Source organism: Jaculus jaculus, chromosome 2, assembly GCF_020740685.1.
Source record: "Jaculus jaculus isolate mJacJac1 chromosome 2, mJacJac1.mat.Y.cur, whole genome shotgun sequence".
NCBI lineage: Eukaryota > Metazoa > Chordata > Mammalia > Rodentia > Dipodidae > Jaculus > Jaculus jaculus.
Window position 1 is genome coordinate 18,907,052 of NC_059103.1, and position 24,243 is coordinate 18,931,294.

At 46.3% G+C, this 24,243-nt stretch overlaps 1 protein-coding gene across 1 annotated transcript; it reads right to left on the reverse strand.

The window, feature by feature from the left end:
• Window positions 1-4,636: 4,636 nt before the first annotated feature.
• Kctd7 (potassium channel tetramerization domain containing 7) lies at window positions 4,637-19,117 on the reverse strand. The gene is made up of 4 exons (XM_004662615.3): window positions 18,791-19,117; window positions 13,641-13,810; window positions 7,178-7,356; window positions 4,637-6,804 (listed from the first exon to the last, which is right to left on the reverse strand). The coding sequence occupies exons 1-4, from the start codon at window positions 18,932-18,934 to the stop codon at window positions 6,428-6,430; spliced, it is 870 nt and encodes a 289-aa protein (XP_004662672.1). The 5' UTR covers window positions 18,935-19,117; the 3' UTR covers window positions 4,637-6,427.
• Between the last annotated feature and the right edge of the window lie 5,126 nt (window positions 19,118-24,243).

Genomic DNA, 24,243 nt, shown 5'->3' on the forward strand with positions numbered 1-24,243 from the left:
GAGCAGGCAGACAGGGAGAGAATGGATGTGTCAGGACCTTCAGCTGCTGCAAACAAATTCCAGATGCATGCATCACGTTGTGCATCTGGCTTACATGGATCCTGGGGAATCAATCCTGGGTCCTTTAGTTTTGCAGGCAAACACCTTAATCACTAAGCTATTTCTGCAGCCCACCTTTCATAGGATTTAAACATTGTAGTTGATCCAGTTTGCCCCTGGAACTTGGTGTCAGGGCTTCTTCCTGAGACAGCCCCTAGCTCTAACCAACCAGCTGTCCCTCTGGATCACCTGAGCGGGAAGACAGCCCACCACTATAAGGTTATAAATACTTTTGCAAGGGAAAAGCAGGCTCTCTAACCACTTGCGAACTTCCATCTGTGGGTGAATTTTTTCCTTGGCTGGGCCTGGGTTGGCTCAGCCAAGGCCCAGCCAGGAGGGCATCCCACCCCTTAAGTCTCCACATGGGCTCTTCATCCCTTTCAGCTCCCCACATGGCAGGAGCTACCTGAACCTTCTTTTTTCTCTTTTCTTTCTGTGGTTTTCCAAGGCCCTCCACGTGGGATCACTAGCCACGTGGGGACCTTTCCTTGGCTCTGTACTTCCTTTAATAAATATAATTTATTATTAATAACAATAATAAAAGAAAACAAAAGAAAATGGTCTCTGGCCCCTGGTTACTCCATGAGTATCTTCTTCCACAATGGCTCCTTTGGTCACTGCTCACCCTGGAATATCCCACATTATTCTGTAATAAACTCTTATCTTCTACATACAAACACACACAAAACAACAGTTGGGGGTTCTCACTATGTTACTGAGGCTGGCCCCAAACTTCTGAGCTCAAGCAGTCCTCCTGCCTCAGCTTCCTGAGCGGCTAGGACTGCAGGTGTGTGCCACCATGCCTGGCTTAAGGAAGCTGCTCTGACCTTCCTTCCTAGAACATGTGCTTCTCACATCACAGGCTAGGCAGAGTAATGCCCTGGAGCGTGAGTGGCAGGACACTGCCCTTCCATGTGGGAGGGATTCTGCTCCTGTCTGAATCCTGGTTCTACTATGTGCTGCTGGGGAAACCGCCTCTAAGAGCTTGTTCCCACTGTTAAGTGCAACTAGTGTAGTGTCACTAGGTGGTCCAGTGCTCAATCGCTGGGCCAGGGAAAACACTCGGCAAGAATGAGGCAGTGCTTTCGTTAAGTCAGTCTCATGAGAGACTGAAGGGAAGCAGCTAGAGGGTAGTAGACCTGCTCAGCACTTCAGAACTCACCTGTGTGGCACAGTCACTTCAGGAAGTTACTTCAAGGGGTGCCCTGACAAGGTTATCCAGGAGGTGTCACACTCTGCCTCCTCAGGGAAGGACCTTGGTCTTAAACACTGAGGCTCACATATGCTTAAAGCTACTACTTCCTTGAAAAGAAGTGGTAACAGGTCAAGAGCACTTCTTTCAGAACTCCCTAACAGAGTTGTGAACCACACAGAAAACTTGCTCAAGAGAAGTCTCAACAAAGGACAGCAGTGTGCCAATGCTACAGTGAGTAGGTTCCTGCTTGAGACAAAGTGCGAATGACTCCAGAAATCTTCTTAGGCCTCTCCTCTAACTTCATGTCAGAGCAGAAGTCCGGCGCCGATCTCAGGGAAGAACAGTCTTTGTTACTGGGGCACCCCCAAACACACCACACTGATCAATAATTTGCAGGCAAAGGGGGGGATGGAGTAAGTCTGCAAATAAGAAAGGCACAGCACCCAGGTTCTAGTTCTTGATTTTAATGCCATTGAGGGAACTGAGACTCCATGTACCAGAGAGCTCACAGACCAGTATGTTAACGAATACAAGTGTAACACTGTATACACAAGCCCAACATTGTACAGAGGAAGACAATGGACCCAGCTGACCTCCCACAGTCCAGAAGTGACTTCCTGTTCCTACACCCAATCTGTTCCCACATTCTCCCCACTACGTACACACACATTTCCTCCAGAATTCCCAAAAGATGTCTCTCCCACCTCAGTCCTCAATACTACAGCTTCAGGTAAGTAAAGACTCTTTTAAGGACCACAAGACAGCCACCACCTTCATGCAAGAGCCCCAGAAAAATAGTACCCAGGAAAACATTAACACTTATATCATAATCAAATATGGTCAAAAAATATGCAGAAGACATTTGAAATTCTCTGGGGTCAAAATGATCTGTGATTAGCTTTCTGTTGGTGGTGTTTATCCTAACCCCTCAGGGCTCAGCTCAGCCCAGGATCATGTGCCCTGCAGGTGTTTGCTAGTTTTCCAGCAAATAGCTCAGAGCTTACAGCCTGGGATACGAGGCTGAGATAGCTCCCGGAACATCCTAGGCCCCAAGAGAAAAGATTACAAAGTTCCAAAGTACAACTGGCTGCCTTTCATGGTTGGAAGCACTGGGCAGCCAGGTGAACACACAGAGGTAGGTTATGAACGGTGATGGCTCCTTTCTTCTAGTTAGAGCGCTAACAGTAGAATTCCTCTCCCAGGATGTGTTGTGTGTCAACGTGGTTTTCTCTCAGTCTCTTCTATTGCTATTATGTCTTCTGTCTATACTATACCCTGTTGTGACTAGCACTGCACCACTGATCCTATCTCCTAAATCATCTCCTCAACAGTAAGCAGCATGATTCCCAGGAGAAAAGGTGTCCAGAGTCAAAAAGAAAGAAAGGAAGAGAGAAAGAAAGAGAGGGAGGGAGAAAGGGAGGGAGGGAGGGAGGGAGGGAGGGAGGGAGGACAGACGAATGAAAAAAAGAAAGAAGGAAGCTCAAGGGCAGGCACTTGGGTCTGACTCATCAATGACTGGCCTGTTTCAAACCAAGATGAACCTAAGCTCTTGTCAGATAAGAGGCACTGGCTGACATTACACACAGATTTCTATAAAAATAAACTTCATTTAGATCAGGTAAAAGCTTTCCTCCCAACTCTTCTTATGCTCTGGGCCCAGTCATCTATAGCTGGAAAGGGATCAAATAGGCAGAACTGATTTCCAAAGAGACAAACCCTTTATTTGGAAGCTATTACCAACTACCACATCCCACATCCAGTAGAACATTTCAGCCAGGCCTTGGCTTCTCAGCAGTGAATGGCAAAAATAAACCAGTAAGTTCTTTTATTCCATTTAGAAAGAACTTCAAGAGGGTACAGTACAGAAGGCTAGAGTGAGTGTACAGGGACAAATGGAAAACATCTATGACACGATAGTTTTTTTTTTTTTTTCTGCAGTACTGAGGATGAAACTCATGGTCTTGTGCACACTAGACAAGCATTCTACTGCTGGGCCACCCCAGCCTCTATGATATATTACTTTATTTCATATTTATATTTCCATTGTCAAAGAAGAAATGTAATTACAATAAATATATTTTAGTACAAAGAAAAGTTCCTGTTGCTACAAAAAAGTATAGAAGTCAGTAGATTCAAAATATAAAGGTTTTATTTTTAAAACAAGAAAAAAAAGAAGCCAGGTGTGATGGTGTACACCTTTAATCCCAGCACTGGAGAGGCAGAGGTAGGAGGCTCACCTCTACCTCTGAGTTTGAGACCAGCCTGGAACTATAGAGTGAATTCCAGGTCAGCCTAGACTAAAGTGAGACCCTACTTGGAGAAAACCAAAAATTAAAAAAATTAAAGAAAGAAACCCACAAGGATTTAACAAGAGGATTCAATACCTCAGTACCTAGTCTGCCCTAAGACCCTGAAGCATCAAGTAAAATATTAACAGAAAAAGGGGGGGAGGGGAAGGAGATGATAAGAAAAGAAGGGAGGGAGCTCTGAGCTGGTCAGCCAGTGTCCCTTCTCTGCCTGCTCTAGTGGATCAGAGCCTTCTTCCCCACAGGGGCACAGAACTCACCAACCAGAGGGCAGCAGAGGACAGAGGAGCAAGGGTGTCTCCAGCCAGAAGCACAGGGAAAATATCTTTACCCAGAATACCATCATTTATTATTATGATTACTATTTTTATTATTATTATTGTTATTTTGGTTTTCCAAGGTAGGGTCTCACTCTAGCCCAAGCTGACCTGGAACTCACTATGTAGTCTCAGGATGGCCTTGAACTCACAGCAATCCTTCTACCTCTGCCTCCCAAGTACTGGGTTTAAAGGCGTGAACCAGCTCCCAGAATCCCGTTACTTTAAGCAAGCCTTCAAGGCTATTCTATTTGAGCAAATTGGTTTCTTCTTGTCTTACATGTATGGACTCTTTTCTTTTTTATGCATTTTATTTATTTATTTGCAAGCAGAGAAAGAGATAGAGAAGAGAGAGACAAAGAGAATGGGCACTCCAGGGCCTCTAGCCACTGCAAACAAAGTCCAGATGCATGTGCCACTTTGTGCATCTGGCTTTCTGTGGGTATTGGGGAATCAATCTCTGGTCGTTAGTTTTTGGAGCAAAGTGCCTTAACTGCTAAGCAGTCTCTCCAACCCATGCTGCCAAGCACTGTGATGCTTTGTGTCAGAGTGGGTAAGAGAAGGGCTCAAAGCCTAATTATTAAAAAGCACTGGGCTTAATCATCTACTCTCTACTCACATGGACTTCCTCCTCAACAGTTTTTCTCACTATCTCTAAAAAAAAAAAAAAAAAAAAAAGAAAGAAAGAAAGAAAGAAAGAAAGAAAGAGAAAGCAACACAAGAGCTAGGCATGGTAGAGCATGCCTGTGATACTAACACACAGGAAGACTGGGAGCCCAATGCCATTAACTATCAGCTGCTCAGCTACATAGCAAGTTCGAGGCCAGCTTGGGCTACATGACACTGTGTCTCAAAAAATGAATACAACAAAGCGATGACAGAAAGAACGAGGCAGTAGGAATCATGAATCAAAGCAACTTAAATATAAACTTTTTGTTAGAACAAGGCCAGAGCCATGCTGCCAGGCTAAGGGCCGAGTCAGGTCATCAATTCCAAAAGGAGACATCCATTTGTTTGATGAGAACAGGGTCAGCAAGTAACCTGGACCGTGATGAACAGCCCTTCCCTCCTGGACTTCAACTTCAGTGTACCCGTGTTCCACCCACAGGAGTGAACACCAGGGCACATCGTCCCCTCTAATCTGTTGTAGGGCCTGTGAAATCTGCCCTCCGGCTGCATGAAGGAAGTCAGCCAAGATCCTAGGGCTTTGCTCTCTTCTTCAGAAGCTCATAGATGCTTCAGTGCCCGCCCCACCCGCACGTCGCTGGTCCTGTACCAGTGGGAAAGGAGTGATGCTGCTCTCACCAGCTCCTTACATACACTGACTACAAAACCAAAACTGTCTCCTCTCAGTCGTACCCGGGAACAGTGACAACCACGAGAATTTACAACTCCTGATGCAGCCAGGAAATGTTAATGCTCTCAGGGGTGCAGCATAGCTTTTCCTTCAAGGGGTTATATGTCATGCCCTGACTTAGGTGCCCTTGGAGGGGCAGGAAGTAAATTCAGTGGAAATAGATCATTATGGATCAGTTTCTTTCCAAATATGGGAAGTAAAAAATAATATAGGTTTGCTGCTGGTTTCCTCCAGCTCCTAGGACAGCTCTGTCTCCCACCCAGTGCTTCTTCTCCTTCCCCAGAGCAGGAACTCTCCTAGAAGAAGAGTCCTTTCAGAGAGGCTCACCACATTGGATCCTAACACATGACACAGCCAAGGAGCCTTCTCAACCTTTAAAATGATGCTACATTTCAAAAGATCTAGACATCGTACCTGCTCGGCTCAAGGAATCTTCAAAAGGGACTCTGAATCCTGCACTCGAACCCTATGAGAAGGGACTCTGCGAGCAAGACACGGTGCTGGAAGGAAGAAGCCAAGACCCCGAGGCAGGGCTGTAAACATTGTGGTTTTCTAAGGCCAAACTAGTCCGTGGCTTTGGAGGCATGGTTAAACCTCCAACGGTGGTGATGAGCATGTTCTGGAAACAAAAGAAACACCTTTCCACACCCAAGACAAGGCAGGGCTGTGCCTAGGGGAAGGTGGGGTGTACTGGGAGGGAGTGCACTCTTTCTTCTTTGGCCAAGGTTAGTGGGTGTCTACATGGGAAACTACCCCATTGTCTTTCTCATTCCTACAGACACACCGAGCACTGGAAGGAATGCTTGAATGGAGTGAGTGAGGATACCTACATCGGTAATGTGGCTCTAAAACGAGCAGCTCTCTTACAAGGTCAGAAAGGTAGCAAACTTCCTTGGACTTCCAGCAAAGCCTTCACTAGACTCTGCACCTCAAGTGAAGACTGTTGTGCCTCAAAGTAAGACCAGATGAGAAAAGACTCTGAGTTCCTAAGGGTGACAAGCTAGGGAGACTGGAGCAATACCTGTCCCCTTGGAACAACTCAGTCATCACCTCAGCAGGTTCAGGAGCAGTCAACAGCCCTTTGTGGATTGTGCTCCCAGAGCCACCCAGGCAGATGGTCGCCCCCAGTGGTACTCTTGCCTACTGGGGCTACTCACCACCATGTGATCTTGAACTCATAGATGGGGCGCTTGCAGTAGTAGTGGCTGACGAGGTGCTTGTCACATACCCCAATGCACTGGTGGTCCACGGTGAGACCCTGGGCTGACAGGTCCGTGACCAGACAGTGCAGCAGGTCATACACATCAGCCACCGCCTCCCAGGGCCCAAAAGACACATCCACCTCACAGTGGTGTTCAAAGAGCTGCCCATCACTCTCGCTCCGTTCAAATCGCAAGGAATTGAGGAGTGGACGCTCATAGGGGGTGATGGGCATCTCCTCCTTGAAGACACAGACCTTGAGCTTGGCAAAGCGGGCCTTTCGCTGTACTGCGCGCAGCCGGGCAATCTCCACGATCCGCTCCAAATGGTCTGTTGGGGTGAACACAGTGCCCATCAATGGGCACGGGTGGGGCAGGGCAGATGTAGACATGTGCATCTCAATGACAGCGGGATGCAGGAGTTAAGAGGCTGACTTTATGGGGAAGGGACTCTGTGGACCCAGGAAGGATACACTTCAGCAAAATAAAACCAACAGAATGCAGGGGGTAGGGACAGTAAGGTGCTGTTTTCTTGCAACACAATCTGCTGAGGGTCCCCAGGCAGGGTGGGTCATCTTGAACCTGAACCATCCCAGCATCACTAATAGGGAAGGACATTCTCTCCTAACCTAGATGAGCCCTGCATGACTTGCTCTGGTGAAGAACCCTTTTCCCCAGATGCTTCAGGGCAGTTGACTCCTCACCTTTGTAATAGGGCATGAGTCCCAGAAAAGCTTGGCGCACCTTCTCCCCCTTCAGCGGCTGCATGTTCTCCAGCTGTTCCAGAAGGGGCCCAATGGCGTAGTACTGGGCCTCTTTGTGTACAGCACGCACACGCTCCCGGGGTGGCAGGTCACCAGAGCGCAGGAAGTTCAGCACATCTCTAGGCAGGAAAGAAAAAGGAAGGGAAGGAGCTGAGGCCCTGTGGACCTGACAGAGCAGTTAGGACACAGAATCTGGACAAAGATGCCAGCTGTGTAACTTTGACCCTTAGCACCTCAGTGTCCTCATGTGTAAAATGTGGAAAAAAATGTAAAACTAGCTCAAAGTGTTATGAGGAAATTGAATGAATTAAAATATATGAAAAGTGCTTAGAAGCCAGGCATAGTGGCACACACCTTTTGTTTTTTTATTTTTGTTTTTTGTTTTCCGAGGTAGGGTCTTACTCTAGCTGCATAAGGTTTCTTTATTTTAAGAAATTTATATTTCAGGGCTGGGGAAATGGATTAGTAGTTAAGGCATTTGCTTGTGAAGCCCAAGGACCACGGTTTGATTCCCCAGGACCCACAGATGCCAGAAGCACAAGGGGGCGCATGCGTCTGGAGTTCATTTGCAGTGGCTGGAGGCCCTGGTGCACCCATTCTCTCTTCCTTTCTCCCCCCCCCAATAAATAAATTAAAAAATGCACTTAAAATATTTAAATTATATTTACAGACAAGAGAGGAAGAAGAAGTAGAGTGAGTGAAAGAGTATGGGTGTGCCAAGGCTTCCTGCCACTATAAACAAACTCCAGACTCATGCTCCATTTTGTGCATCTGGCTTTACGTGGGTACTGGGGAATGGAACCTGGACATCAGGCTTTGTAAGCAAGCACCTTTAACAGCTAAGCCATAGATAGCTACAGTCCCCAAAGTTTCTTTTTTTAAAAAAATATTTTATTTTATTTATTTGAGATGGGGGAGAGAGAGAATGGGTGTGCCAGGACCTGTAGCCATGGCAAACGAACTCCAGATGCAGGTACCACCTTGTGCATCTGGCTTATGTGGGTCCTGTGGAATTAAATCTGGGTCCTTAGACTTTTCAGGCAAGCACCTTAACCACTAAGCAATCTCTCCAGCACCCCAAAGTTTCTTTTTATTATTTACTGTTTGAGTATGATATCATTATATGAATATGACAATTTTAACTCATTCTCTTAATTAATGGGCATGCCAGTTCTTTCCAGTTTTGGACTAGGATGAGTAGATATAATGAATATTCCTGTGTGTAAGACCTTTTGTGGACACAGCACCAATTTCTCTTAGGTGGATATTAGAACTGTTTAATTGCACGGTAAGTGCATGTTTGACAAAGTGGTTGTAGCACTTTTAAATCTTCAGCAGTAACTCCAAAGAATTCCAGTTGACCTAAATCCTCATTGTTAGTATTATTCTATAGATATATGGAAAAATAAAATGCCAAACCTGCTGGTGTGCTGTCACACACCTTTGATCCCAGCACTCGGGAGGCAGAGGCAGGAGGATCACCCTGGGTTTGAGGATAGCCTGAGACTAATTCCAAATCAGCCTGGGCTAGTGGGGGATCCTACAATGAAAAAAAACCAAAACCTAATATCTGAACCAATTGGTTCAGGAGTGTACTTTCCTTAAAATAACCAGGCAGTTCTAATTCTTTTAGATTCTCTGGTTTTTAAATATTTATTTGCAAGCAGAATGAGACAGAGAGAGGAAAATAGACAGTGAGAGGGAGAGAGAATGGGCACACCAGGGCCTCCAGCCACTACAAATGAACCCCAGATGTATGCACCACCTTGTGCATCTGGCTTACATGGGAACTGGGGAATCAAACCTGCATCATAGGGCTTTGTAGGCAAGTGCCTTAACCAACAAGCTATCTCTCTAGCCCCCAAGATTCTTGTTTTGTTGTTTTTGCTTGTTTGTTTGTTTGTTTGTTTATTTGTTTGAAGGTAGGGTCTCATTCCAGCTCAGGCTGAGTAGGAGCTCACTCTAGTCCCAGGCTGGCCTCAAACTCATTGCAGTCTTCCTACCTGCCTTCCTATTGCTGGGATTAAAGGCCTTCTCCACCATGCCAGGGCCTCCTTTTAGATTATTATTATTATTTACTTAGTGCCAAGTGTAATCAGGCCCATCATCAGTAGGTATGGGAACAGAGTAAGTAAACAAGTTCTCATTTAAATAGTTAGTCTCCATCCACATCACAACATCAGCTAACACTAGTATTAATCATGTGATACACAGTTAGTCCTTAGGCCCATCCTATAAATGAAGCCCAAGTAGAGCCCAAAAGTCAAAGAACACCAATTTCTCAGGGAGCAAGAGCTGCCAAAGGCTCAAATCCAGAGATAGCTGACTTTGAGACCGCAAGCCCAATGGTCCTGTCTTCAGGAGGAAGTCAGACCAAAGCACAGCATTGTGCTAGCCATAGTGTCAACACTAGCAGGCAAATGCTGAAGAGCATGAGGCAGAAGGTCACAAGTCCCATGAGGAGGAACTACTCTGGGAGCCCAGGAAGCCCCCATAATGGGAGCTGGGGTACATAAGCTATAACAGCACAGAAAGCAAACTTGCATATACCTGAACCCAGTTTTATTTGAGTCTTTCTCTTAAAAAAAAAAAAATCTAGGGGCTGGAGAGATGGCTTAATGGTTAAGGCGCTTGCCTGCAAAGCCAAATGACCTTGGCTTGATTCCCCAGTATCCATGTATGCCAGATACGCAAGGTGGTGCATGCGTCTGGCATTTGTTTGCAGTGGCTGGAAGCCCTGGCGTGCCCATTCTCTCTCTCCCTGCCTCTTTCCCTCTTTCAAATAAGTTTTTAAAAATCTATTCATGGGCTGGAGAGATGGCTTAGTGGTTAAGCACTTGCCTGTGAAGCCTGAGGACCCTGGTTCTAGGCTCTATTCCCCAGGACCCACGTTAAGCCAGATGCACAAGGGGGCGCATGCGTCTGGAGTTTGTTTGCAGTGACTGGAGGCCCTGGCACGCCCATTCTCTCTCTCTCTCTGTCACTCTCAAATAAAGAATTAAAAATGAACAAAAAAATTTTAAAAAATCTATTCATTTATTTATTTATGAGAGAGAGAGAATGGGCACACCAGGGCCTCTAGCCACTGCAAATGAACTCCAGATGCATGAGTCACCTTCTGCATCTGGCTTTACGTGGGTACTGAGGAACTGAACCTGGGTCATTAGCCTTTGCAGGCAAGTGCCTTAACTGCTAAGCTATCTCTCCATCTAAGTCTTTCTCCCTCCTCCCTATATATGCAAACAGAGAGAGAGAATGAGAGAAAGAGAGGGAGGGAGGGAAATGGGTGTGCCAAGGCCTCTTGCCACTACAAAGAAACTACAGATGCATGCACCACTTTATGTATCTGGCTTTACGTAGGTCCTAGGGAATCAAACCTAAGTTGGCAGGCGTTGTAAGAAAGCACCTTTAACCACTGAGCAATCTCTCCAGCCCCTTGAGTCTTTCAATAACTACATCTGCTGTTAATGAATCATAGACCACTGTCTCCAGCAGTCCAGGCATGAATGCTGCTATATCTTGCCTTCTACTACATCCTTGCCTGGCTCTGCCACTCTTCAGCCATAGCCACCATGGCATGGGCATACTGGCTTTGAGTTCAATCCTGTTTCCCCTCCCACCAGCCCCTTCTAAAATTAGTCCTCTGGGATCTTCAGTAAAATTTCCTGAGCTCTACTGAAAAACAAAACCCTGGGGCAAGGCCCAGCTAAGAGGCAATGGGAGCTGCCAGCTGGGGCCAGCACTTTCCTCCCCCAAACAGCCTGCAAACAAAAATCTTTTTATAGTTCCACAGAGTGAGGTGACACTTTGTTTTCCCAGCATCAGAGGCAGCTGATAGCCCACTGGGGAAACCCAGATGCTACAAAGCAAATTATCTGACCAGAGGCTCCTTTTTGAGGACTAAAATGACCTTTCCTCCAATGTGGGCAATCCTATTTGGAGGTCAGTATGGAGACAAAGCAGTTGAAGTTTCAGCCTCCTGGTCATCTGGCTCAAGGTTAAGGACTTTGTTAGTCCTCTAGTTATCTCTGAAGTAAGGCTGAAGCTGGGAATGGTAGTTCCTGCTGGTAAGCACAGCACTTGGGAGGCTGAGGTAGAATTGCCAAGAGTTCCAGGTCATCCCAGGATACACAGTGAATTTCCAGACTAGCCAAGGCTAGAGCGCCTCAAAAAAACAAAACAGGGACTGGGGAGATGACCCATAAGTTAAAGGCACTTGCTGAAAATCCTGTTGGGCAGGGTTCAATTCCCCAGCCACCCATATAAAGCTGGATGGGGTGTTCATTTGCAACACAGACTCATGTACTCTTGTACACACACATACACAAATAATTTTTAAAAAATAGGGGCTGGAGAGATGGCTCTGCAGTTAGGGTACTTCCTAGCAAAGCCAAAGGACCCAGGTTCAATTTCCCAGTATCCACATAAAGCCAGATGCACAAAATGGTACATGTGTCTAGCATTCGTTTTCAGTGGCGAGGAGGCTCTGGCATGCCCATTGTCTCTATCTGTCTCTCTCTCTCTCAAATAAATGAATAAATAAAATATTTTTAAATTTTTTAAAAGGGCTAGAGAGATAGCTTAGCAGTTAAGATACTTGTTTGCAAAGCCTGAGGACCCACGTTCAACTCTCCAGGTCCCATATAAGCCAGATGTGCAAAGTGAAGCAAGCATGCAAGGTCACACATGCACACAAGGTGGTGCATGCATCTGGAGTTCAAGTAGGTGGTTGGAAGCCCTGACATGACAATTTTCTGTCTGTCTGTCTGTCTTTCTTGCTCCCTCTCATAAAAAGGGTGGGAGGAGCTGGGCATGGTGGTGCCTGCCTTTAATCCCAGCATTTGGGAGGCAGAGGTAGGACTGCTGTGAGTTCAAGGCCACCCTGAGACTATACAGTGAGTTCCAGGTTAGCCTGGACTAGAGTGAGGCCCTACCTCAAAAAACCAAACCAAATAAAATAAAATAAAATAAATTTGAGGGGGGCAGTCTGTTGGCCTTGTCTCAAAGAAAATACTTTTAATGTAAGACTGAAGGACCAGAGAATTCTAGCTGTGTACTCTGAAGGTGTGACCTAATCAAGGTCATACTAAGGCTCTTTACTTATTGGGCTTGACATGGATACTGGGGTCCTTTGGTTTTGCAGGCAAATGCCTTAGCCACTAAGCCATTTCTCCAGCCCTTGAGGCTCTTTATTTAACCATCACTGCCAGGCCCATGAAGCGGTTACAATATCACAAATAAGGAAACTGAGACATAAGGTCCTTAAAATAGTTTATGTATAAGGCTCTTCATGGGAAGGTGTAAAACCACATATATTTCTTTAAATACATATCTTTTTGTGATTTTGTTTTTACATATTTTAATGCTAAAACCATAATAACAACAGAAGTTGTTTTAAGACTTTTCTTGGCAAAATAAATGAAGGAATGGTAATCCAACACTAGCCCTTACGTCATCTTTTTTTTAAAAAATATTTTATTTTTATGTATTTGAGAGAGAGAATGAATATGAGTGTGCCAGGGCCTCTAGCCATTGCAAACAAACTCCAGAGACATGCACCACCTTGTGCATCTGGTTTGCATGGGTCCTGGGGAGCTGTACCTGGGTCCTTTGGCTTTACAGGTAAATGCCTTAACTACTAAGCCATCTCTCCAGCACTCCCCTCCCCCCCTTTATTTCCCTTTGGTTTTTTGAGGTAGGGTCTCACTCTAACTCAGGCTGACCTGGAATTCACTCTGTAGTCTTAGGGTGGCCTTGAGCTCACAGCACTCCTCCTACCTCTGTCTCCCAAGTGCTGGGATTAAAGGTATGCACCACTATACCTGGCTTCTTTTCTTGTATTAAATTATAAGAAGCCTCAGATCCACTGCTATACACCCTACTTCCTCTGCTTAACAATGGGTATTTTGTTGTTGTTGTTGTCAGTGTTCAGGGGTCTAGCCCAGGTTGACCTTGAATTTGCAATCCTCTTGCCTCCATTTCTCAAGTGGTGGGATTACAGCCACGTGTTACCATGCCTGGCTTCCAGGGAAATGTTGAGTCCCAGAATCTGGACATGAAGATCTTCGCCAAGATGTTTACACCTTCCCTGACTCGAGCTGAGTTTAACTGCTTCATATAGACAAAGACTTCTCCCAGGCCTGATTTCAAAGATCTCAAACTGATCAGGATAGAAGAGGTTTCATCACACTTAGCCAGTGTGTTACTTAAAATTTCTCTGGCTGTCCTTATCTCCTTTGACAAAGCAATTTAAACATTCTGAAACCAAGTCAATAGAATATTTATTAAATTTCATTATTGCACTATCACCTCGAGAACTATGGAAGATGTCAAAGTCCCAGGCCCACACCCAAACTACTTACTTGGTAGGACTATGGAGATGATTGTATAGGAAGAGACGTACCCAAAGTGTGTGCCATCTCGGTCAATGAAGTACCGGCCCTCGGAGTCTGTGGGGATGTAATGCCGCCCACTGAACATGGCCGCCAGCATGGTGTCTTCATAGCGCCGCAGAGTAGACAGGCGTGTGGTAAAGTGAGCCCCTCCGATGTTAAGGGGGACAACCTCAGGAAACTGAAAAGCAACCACCACATCTCTCAGGGAGTCAGCAGGTACTGAGAGCGGGGGCTGCTCTATCTTCAGGCTTCTCAGATCTGATTAGTGCCACACTGTTCACTCAGTCACCTCACACCTAGGAATCCATCTGAACACTCCCCCTTCTCCTCTTTCTGCTTCCCTCATGCATCAATTGCCAAGTCCTCGTCATTTTACCCAATACTTCATTTTATTTATTTAATTTTATTTGCATGCACTGGTGTTGGCAGGGCGAGGGAGGGAGAAGTGTGGATGGGTGGGTGCAATAGGGACTCTTGCCACTGCAAACAAACATCAGATGGATGCATCCAATTTGATGTAGGTGCTGCAGAACTGAACCCAAGCCAGCAGACTTTGCACCTTTAACTGCCGTGCCATCTCCCCAGCTCCTTATAGCTCTTAAATCAGGCCTCACCCCATCCCACAATCTCTGCTCCAGAATTCAAGCTGCATTGTCTTCTTTCCACTTCCTGAACTTAACATCTTCCGTTGTGGTTTGCTTTTTTTTTTAATTTAATTTAATTTAATTTAATTTAATTTAATTTATTTATTTATTTATTTGAGAGAGACAGACACAGAGAGAAAGACAGAGGGAGAGAGAGAGAGTGGGCGCGCCAGGGCTTCCAGCCTCTGCAAACAAACTCCAGACGCGTGCGCCCCCTTGTGCATCTGGCTACAGTGGGACCTGGGGAACCGAGCCTCGAACCAGGGTCCTTAGGCTTCACAGGCAAGCGCTTAACCGCTAAGCCATCTCTCCAGCCCTTGGTTTGCTTTTTTAAAAAATTCTTTTTATTTTTTATTTATTTATTTAAGAGCAACAGACAGACAAAGAGGCAGAGAGAAAGAGAGAGAAAGAGAATGGGTGCACCAGGGCCTCCAGCCACTGCGAACAAACTCCAGATGCATGCACCACCTTGTACATCTGGTTTACGTGGTCCTGGGGAATCGAGCCTCGAACCAGAGTCCTTCGGCTTTACAGGCAAGCATTTAACCGCATTAACCACCTCTCCAGCCCTGGTCTTTTTTTTTTTTTTTTCAAGGCAGGGTCTCATTCTAGTACAGGCTGACCTGGAATTCATGGGCTCCTCCTACCTCAGCCTCCCTAATTCACACCAAGATACAGGTCAGCAACATCTACTCATTCTTATTTATTTGGTTTGTTTTAATAAATGAGTTTTTTAAAATTTATTTTCTAGCAGAAAGAGAGAATGTGAGAGGTAGAAGAGAGACAGAGAGAGAATGGGCACACTAGGGCCTCTAGCCACTGCAAACAAACTCCAGATGCATGTGCCGCTTGTGCATCTGGCTTACATGGGTCCTGAGGAATCAAATCTGAGTCTTTTGGCTTCGCAGGCAAATGCCTTAACCACTAAGCCATTTCTCCAGCCCTGACATCCACTCATTCTAAAGGTTTGTTTGGCTCTAGTATCATGTGCCCAACATGTACTGGTCATTATTTTCTTCTGTCAACCTATTCTACTAGATGTCAACTATCCCAAGGGCAAGAGAGTCCATTATTTGTTTGTCAGTTGCAGGCCTGGCCACAACAAAGTTCAGTAGCCCTTGAATGTATCCAGACATCCAATCCTCATTCTTGTTTCAGCCAGGACCTGGTTGGTGCATGCTAGGCAGGTACTCTACTATTGAACTACATGTTCCCAGCCTTCCTCTCTCCTCTCTCTCTCTTTTTCTTGAGGTAGGGTCTCACTCTAGCCCATTCTGACCTGGAATTCACTATGTAGTCTCAGGCTGGCCTCGAACTCACGGTGATCCTCCTACCTCTGCCTCCTGAGTACAAGGATTAAAGGCATGCGCCACCATGCCCGGCTCTTTCCTTTCTCTTTCTTCCTTTCTTTGAGGTAGGGTCTTGCTCTAGCCCAGACTGACCTGTAATTCACTATGTAGTTTCAGGCTGGTCTCAAACTCACAGTGATCCTCCTACCTCTGCCTCCCGAGTGCTGAGATTAAAGGCATGTGCCACCCCACCAGCTTTTTAAAAAACTTTAATTATTTGAGAGAGAAAAAGAGACAGATAGGGAGAGATTGGGTATGCCAAGACCTCCAGCCACTACAAATGAACTCCAGACATATGTGCCACCTTGTGCATCTGGCTTACATAGGTCCTGGGGAATTGAACCTGGGTCCACAGGCTTCACAGGCAAACACCTTAACTGCTAAGCTATCTCTCCAGCCCTTGTTTTTGTTTTTTGAGGTAGGATCTTGTTCAAGCCCAGGCTGACTTGAAATTCACTATGTAGTCTCAGTGTGGCCTCGAACTCATGATGATCATCCTACCTCTGCCTCCTTAGTGTTGGGATTAAAGGCATGCAACCTCCATTCCTTTGGGAGGGGGGGCTGGGGGAATATGAGGCAAGGTCTCCCTCTAGCCCAAACTGACCTGACATTCACTATGTAGTCTCAGGGTGGCCTCAAACTCACAGCGATCCTCCTACCTCTGCCTCCCTAGTGCTAGAATTAAAGCTGCACACTGACCTGGAATTCATTCTATTCTCAGGGTGGTCTTCCTCCTACCTCTGTGTTGGGATTAAAGGTGTGCATCACCACAGCCGGCTTCCATTCCTTCCTTAACCACTCTACTACCTAACTAAGGTTCTAGGCAGACCGAGTGAAAATAGGAAAATGATAGTAAAGATATACCCTGGGGAACTCAAAGTTCTCACCAAAATACTCAAGCATTTTTAAAAGAAAAATTAGCCAGATGTGGTGGTACACACCTTTTATTTCAGGAGGCTGAGGTAAGAGGATCACTGTGAGTCTGAGGCCAGCCTGTGACTATGTAGTGAGTTCCAGGTCAGCCTGGGGTACAGTTGAGACCCTGCCTTGAGAAAAGAAAAAGAAAAATCTTTCACTGCTATCATCTCTACCAAAATGTATCTGAAAAAGAAATGTTGCCAGTTCTGTTCTAACTTTCCCACAAATTTCCTCCATGCAACTAAAATTTTATCCCAGTACATTCCTATGTTATGACATCCCCCTGACTGTAATGAATGTCTATATATTTATCTAAACAGTCGCTTTCCCCAACTTTTTCACATCCTTAGCAAAATAAAGTAGGAGAGAAACACATTACATAAAATTACCCAAGGCCTGTTTCACAGTAAAGATCTAAAACTCACAGACTGAATGAATGAAATTGGGTTTACAGTTCTGTGTACATAAGTTCTCAACTCTTCCGTGCCTTCCGTTTTATCTACAGGACATCTAAATCCACTCTATATATGCTAAGACTTGAGTACTGTTTGGGGATAAAGCATTATATTGCTGGAGTTCTTTTTCAATATTTATTTCATAAAAATCAACATCTTCGCTCCATGTGTGAGATGAGAAAATTGAAGTAGAGGAAAAAGGCAATGGAAAAGAGCTTTAGAGCTCCCAGGATCCATGGGGAAGCTGGGCCTTAAGACTTACTAGTCTATGGGCTGTGTGCCCTTTCCCTCAAACCACATCTTTTGCCCAATGACAGTGCACCAAAAAATAGCACCACTGTGTCTCTATTGGCTCTTTTCCCTGACTGCAGAGTTATGTCTAGAATTTTGCTTATTTTCACAAGTTTCCCACGACACTGGCAGTTCAGGGCTTCCAAGCCTAACACAACAATGTCTGCTATACAAGAGACTCATCCAGTCAGCCCCTTTGGGGAAGTCTGACTATTATTCACACACACACGCTCCTGTGCCTGCCTGTTCTCCACTTCAGTGTTCACCTTTCTGTTTCCCTCTTGAGGGTCATCTCAGGTGTTACTACTGCCACACATATAACGCATGACCAGTAAAACCACAGTGCATCACAAGTCATAGCATGTCACTAAGGACTTCAATTCACCATGGTTTTTTTTTTGAGGTAGGGTCTCACTATAGCCCAGGCTGACCTGGAATTCATTCTGTAGTCTCAGGCTGGCCTTGAACTTAAAACAATCTCCCTACCTCTGCTTCCTGAGTGCTGAATTTAATGGCATGACCACTATGCCAGCTGTCATTTCTGCTCCAGTGTCCAATCTTTCATTGTCCTCCTTCCACTCCCTGAATTTACCCTTTATGCCCTTGTTCATGCCAGAGTGGGGGTGGGGATAGTGTGTGTGTAATGTGTGTGTGTGTAGAGACCAGTGGTCAATGTCAGGTATCTTTCTCAATCACTCTCCACCTAATTTCTTGAGACAGGGTCTCTGAACCTGGAGCTCACCAATTTGGCTAGATTATCAGATCCCAGAAACTCCTCAGCATCCTCTCTGCCTTCCCAGTGCTAGGATTACTACATGGGCTCTGGGGGATCAAACTCGGGTTCTCATACTTGCAAAACAAAGCAGTTTACTGACTGAACCATCTCCTCAGCTCCTGTGCTGTCTTCTTCCTCCAAATGTTCTTACTACTATCCCTCTGTCCATCTAAGAAATGTCATTTGCCCTATGTGAGCATGTATGTTGCTCACTGCATAAGGGACACCTAGATGAGGGTGGTCTAACTAACCCAGGCACACACCTGGTCGTTTCCTAATCCACGCCAAGCCACCATTATCAAATATGAACTGGTTAGCTTCTTGTCTGCACACACAGCTCCTTGTTCCAACTACCTTGGCAGCTGGAGAGTCGGTCCGGGCAACCAAGGACTTCCTTTTGGATTGACTGGAAGATGTCATCATGTCTTGAGGAGTACGGGGGGTCCCCACCACCACCATCACCACTTGGCAAAAAACGAGATGCATGGATTCAAGTGAGCACTCTGGTGGCCAGTGGGTCCTGGAGGGAGGAGGAGGAATCTGCAGGGCAAGGTGTCTCCGAGCAGGGAGGGAAGACACACCTGGTGAGCTTTATGGGGTGGACAGCATCTCGGGTGGCTCACCTCCCAAGGTCAGCTACAGCTCTGCTTGCTTGCACCTGTCTCCCTCTCTCTCTCTCTCCCACTTCCCACCCGTCCCCCGTCCTCCATCGCTCGGTCCAGGTACCTCCTGGGGCAGCAGAGGCAGCGCGTGCTCCGCCTGCGTGGCCGTCGGGGTGGCCGGCTCTGGGAAGTCGTCTTCGGCGTCGGAGCTGGACATGGCACCGTCCGGGTGACGGCTGTGTGGCTCCCGCCCCGTGACTACCACCATCCCTCTGGCTCTGGGCGGTGGGCGCGGCTTCGGGTAGGCGGGTGGGCGGCGGCCCCTGGGTACTAAGAGAGCCGAGCAACGCTTGGCATGACGTGGCCAGCCGCCGGCAAGGCGGGGTTCGGGATGACGGACACAGCTCCCCCTGACAGGGCCCCAATGCTGCTCTCCAAGCGACCACCGCGCCTAGCAAGCGCCGCTGGGCTGACCCGACCGCCTCTTCCTATTGGTCGAGCCTTCTCTGGCCCCGCCCACATTTGCAGAGTGCTCCTCCAATCACCAGGGCAAGTACGTTCGCGGAGTGGCCACTTGGCAACAGGCCTGCTAGCCTTGCCCAACTCTTATTGGCTTTCCGACTAACGGGGCGCGCGCGATGCTCGCCGGGGGCGGGGCGAGGGAGAGAGCCCACTGAGCCTACTGGGTTCCCTCAGCGACCACCGCGCGGGCTTTGCGCCGCTGGCTTCCTCCCATTGGTTGCGCCCTCTCTGGGCTCCGCCCTGATTGGCAGAAAGCTCGCCTAATCACAGGGGTGGCGCGTTCACCGTGCGGCCGCTGCCCTCCTCTGATTGGCTTTCTGACTAGCGGGCGCGCGCAGCCCGAAGCTCGCTCTCGAGTGCGCGTCCACCTTTTCCACCCTGCGCGTTTGGCAGACAGCCCCTCCACCGCCCTTACCCGAGAAGGGTCCTCGAGTGACTCGGTGTCCCCGAGCAGCGGGTCCTGTGTCACCTCCATGGGGGACCTGAGCTAGCAGGCCCTTGAGGATGCGCCAGAAAGAAGCGCGGAGGTCACGGAGGCTGTAGGACTCGGAGAGTGAGTGGAGCTCTAGCGACCACGGCTGGCTTTCCTCAAGCCACAGGGACACGAGCTGCTTTTCCGCAGCTTTGGATTCATTCTGGAATCCTAAAAAGAACGCTTCAAATTCCCTGGATGTGGCGGCTCACGCCTGTAACCCCAGTTTGCCAACGTGAGGCAGGAGAACTGCTGCGAGCTCGAATCCAGCTAGTGTGAGACTTGTCTCAAAAAAGTATCATGGGGGCGGGGGGGCGAGGATAAAACTCAAAATAGGAACCATTGTTGTGAATTAGTGACAGTGGTTTATCAGTGTTGGCATCTAAGGAACACAGGCACACCCTTCCTGGAGACCTACTGGATGTCTCTGTTGTGCGGATGCTGTGGCCCCTGATGGGGACCCTTCTGCAATAGCCCAGAGCTAGCAGCACCGGTGCCAATACTCCAGTTACAGAGAGGAGTAGGGCTGGAGAGACCGCTTAGCGGTTAAGGTGCTTGCCTGCAAAGCCTAAGGACCTAGGTTCGATTCCCCAGTACCCATGTAAGCCATGCATCTGCACATGGTGGTGTATGCGTCTGGAGTTCCTTTGCAGTGGCTAGAGGTTCTGGCATGCCCATTTTCTCTCTCTTTATCTCCCTCTCAAATAAATAAAAGAGATGAATGTATAGATTGAATCAATGTAGCTACACTGGTAAACCCGTCTATTGACCTCTTTCTCCAGGTACCCCAAACAATGACATGAGCTTAAATAAAGGAAGAATTGGGGTGGGCGGTGGAAAGGTAAGCAGAGTTAAGCATTTGTGGTCAAGGTGCAGTCTGATTGAACATTGTCCCAGTTCTGGTTCTGCAAGGTGGTCCAAAGAAGTCCTCATTGTTTCAGGCTGGTTCTCAGTTCTCCCTATTGTCCCAGGTGCAGCCTCAACGTCATGGACAGTTGCTCTCTTCGGGTGGGGAAAGGGGACCTTTCCTGTGAGGCTGTGCTATTCCCCGAATCCAAGGTGACTACAGGTTTAGGACGACGATGAGACGTTTGGGGACATCAGGAATGGAATGTTTATCAGAAGCTGATAGTAAGAAGCCTCAGTTAACTCCTGTCTTTCTCTTCTGCCTTGAATGGGGATGAGATAGGTTAGGTGGATAGACACTGAGTAATTAACGGACCAGTGTAGAGTCAAGAAGGAATTTGAGCAGAGATACCATGATTTTATCCTACATTTAGTTACCTTGTGGGCCAAGTGAGGAGTCAATGCCTTTTAGTAAAAGCAGCTTCCAAGTACCTGTTACCCTTCCAGAGATGGAGGATTTTAGCTTTCTCAGTCCATACTGATTTCCTTCTACAACTCTCACACTGTTGACAGAGAAAGAAAATGAGGCCAGGCCATGTAGTTCCAACACTTGGGAGGTTCAGGCAGAAGAACTGTCAGTTCAAGTCCATCCTCACAGCTTCATAGTGATTTTGAGGCCAGCTTGGATTACTTGAAACCCTGTCTCAAAAAAAAAAAAAAAAGGGAAAGAATAGAAAAGAAAAGAAAAGAAAAGGCTGGAGAGATGGCTTAGCGATTAAGCACTTGCCTGTGAAGCCTAAGGACTCCACATAAGCCAGATGCACAAGGTGGTGCATGCATCTGGAGTTAATTTGCAGAGGCTGGATGCCCTGGCACACCTTTTCTCTTTTCCTCTCTCTGCCTTTCTCTCAAACAAATAAATATACTAAGAAAATTTTAATAAAAGAAAAAATAACAGTATAACCTTGAACTTCTGATCCTCCTGCCTGTACCTCCCAAGTGTTGGGACCACAAGTGTATACACCACCACAACTAGTTAACCAGCTCTGGAGTTCTGACATTTGTTTGGAACTGGTGGCAAACTGGTCACAGGGAATGTAGGATTAAAATAATTTGCAAGAGCAGAGGTCTGCCAGATTTTTCTCTTGAGAGTCAGAAAGTAAATCTTCAGGCTTGGCTAGCTGCACGGATTCTATCATTGTAGCAGGATAGCAGCCAAAAACAAGACCTAAATAAATATGTGTGGCCAGGTTTGGTTCAATGGCCATCTTTCATCAACCTCTGTACAAGGGAAAGACATCAATTCTAGCCTCACTGTGAGCTCTTCAGATCTTCACCATCTGAATGAAGCCAACAGCTAAGACTGCTTTGCTCCTGATTCAAGTTTCAATTCTTCATTGGTGAAGAACACTGAATAGCCAGGTCTTGAGAGTATTACTATTACTGTTTTATCATCAGAAGGGTAGGTTAAATAATGTTGGGTGTAGTGGCACATGTGCCTGTAATCCCAGTACTCAGGAGCCTAAGGTAAGAGTATTGCCCTAAATTCAAGGCCAGCCTGGGCTACAAAATGCTTTAGGTCAGCTTGGACTACAGTGAGACGCTTTCTCAAAAAAAAAAAAAAAGAAGAAGAAGAAGAAGAAATGAAACAAAAAAGAAAAAGAAAGCCAGGTGTGGTAGCACACACCTCTAATCCTAGCACACAGGAGGTAGAGGTAGGAGCATTGCTGTGAGTTCGAGGTCACCCTAAGTCACCCTGGGCTAGAGTGAGATCCTATTTTGAACCTCTCCCAAAAAGAAATTGTGTTGAGCCAGGTGGGGTGTTGGATATCTATAATCCCAACACATGGGAGGTGGAGGCATAAAGATCAAGGTCAATCTAGACTACATAGCTAATTTGTGCCCTTCCTGGGCATAAACAACAACAACAAAAAACAGAGAATACTAGGTCTAACTAGACATATTAACAGAACACTTCAAAACCTCAGTTATGGGCTGGGGAGATTGTTCAACAGTTAAAGTCACTTGCTTGCACAGCCTGCCGGCCAGAATTCAATTCCCCAATACTTATGTAAAACCAGATGCTCAAAGTGGCATATGCATATGGAGTTCATTTGTAGCAGTAAGAGGCCTAGTGTGCTTATTTTTCTCTCTCTCTCAGCCCATTTCTCCCTCTTTCCTTCTCAAGTAAATAAAACTATTTTTTAAAACTTCACAAGCTGGGCGTGGTAGCACATACCTTTTAATTCCAGCACTGAGGAGGCAAGGTAGGAGGAGTGTTGTAAGTTCAAGGCTAGCCTGGAACTACAGGGTGATTTTCAGGTTAGTCTGGACTACAGGGAGAACCTAACTCAAAAAAGAAAAACATTGGGAGGCAGAGATAGGAGGATCACAGTGAGTTTGAGGCCACCCTGAATTCCAGGTCAGCCAGGGAAACCCTATCTCGAAAAAAAGAAAAAGAAAAAGAAAAGCAAAATAAGGCCTCGGTTATCTTTTTTCTTTCTTTCTTTTTCTTTTTTTTTTTTTTTTTTGTTGTTGTTTTTCTCACTCTAGCCTAGGTTGACCTAAAATTCATTATGTAATCTCAGGCTGGATGGCAATTCTCCTTTTGGCCTCCTGAGTGCTGGGGATTAAAGACATGAGCCACCATGCCTGGCTTTTTTTCCCCTGTGTTTTGTTTTTATTTTTCATTTCCCATTTTTCTTTTTGATCCAGGGGCTCATGTAGCTCAGAGTGGTTCAGACTCACCACATAGCTGAGGGTGACAATGAACTGCTGATCCTTCTGCCTTCATCTCCCTGTATAAGTGGTGCATCGCTATACCTAGCTCGTTTTTCATCTGTTTGTTTTTTGGTTTTGGGTCTCACTCTAGCCTGGCTTACCTGGAACTTACTCTGTAGTCCCAGACTGGCCTCAAACTCTTGATGATGCTCCTACCTCAGCCACCTAGTGATGTGACTAAAGTATGTGCTTGAATTATTTTTGTTGTTGTTTTCCAAGGTAGGGTCTCACTCTAGCTTCGGCTGACCTGGAAAGGAATTAACTAGGTAATCTCAGGGTGGCCTCAAACTCATGGTGATCCTTCTACCTCTGCCTCCTGACTTCTGGAATTAAAGGCATGTGTTACCATGCCTAGCTTTTTTTTTTTTTTTTCAAGGTAGGGTCTTACTCCAGCCCAGGCTGACATGAATTCACTATGTAGTCTCAGGGTGGTCTCAAACTCAAGGCAATCCTCTTATCTCTGCCTCCCAAGTGCCTGACTTCAGATATGTATATTTTTAAATTTTTTTTTGAGGTAGGGTCTCACTGTAGCCCAGCTGACTTGGAATTCACTCAGGGTAGCCTTGAACTCTGCCTCCCAATTGCTGGGATTAAAGGCGTGCGCCACGCCAGGCTAGATTTTTTTTTTTTTTTTTTTTTTTTTTTGATTTTTGAGGTTGGGTTTCACTCTAGGCCAAGTTGATCTGAAACTCACTATGTAGTCTCAAGGTAGCCTCAAACTCATGGTACTCCTCCTACCTTTGCCTCCCAAGTGCTTGCATTAAAGGCATGCACCACCATGCCCTGTTTTGTTTTTTTTTTTTTTTACAAACTATTGCGATGAATATTATTTGTACACCAAGTTTTCAATACATTAATTTTCCTTTCAACTACAAAATTTTTCATAGGTTCAGCAGTCATTTTGTGTTTAGCCGACAGAGGGCACTTTAGGTCTTCTGTCTGGCCCTGAGGCCATT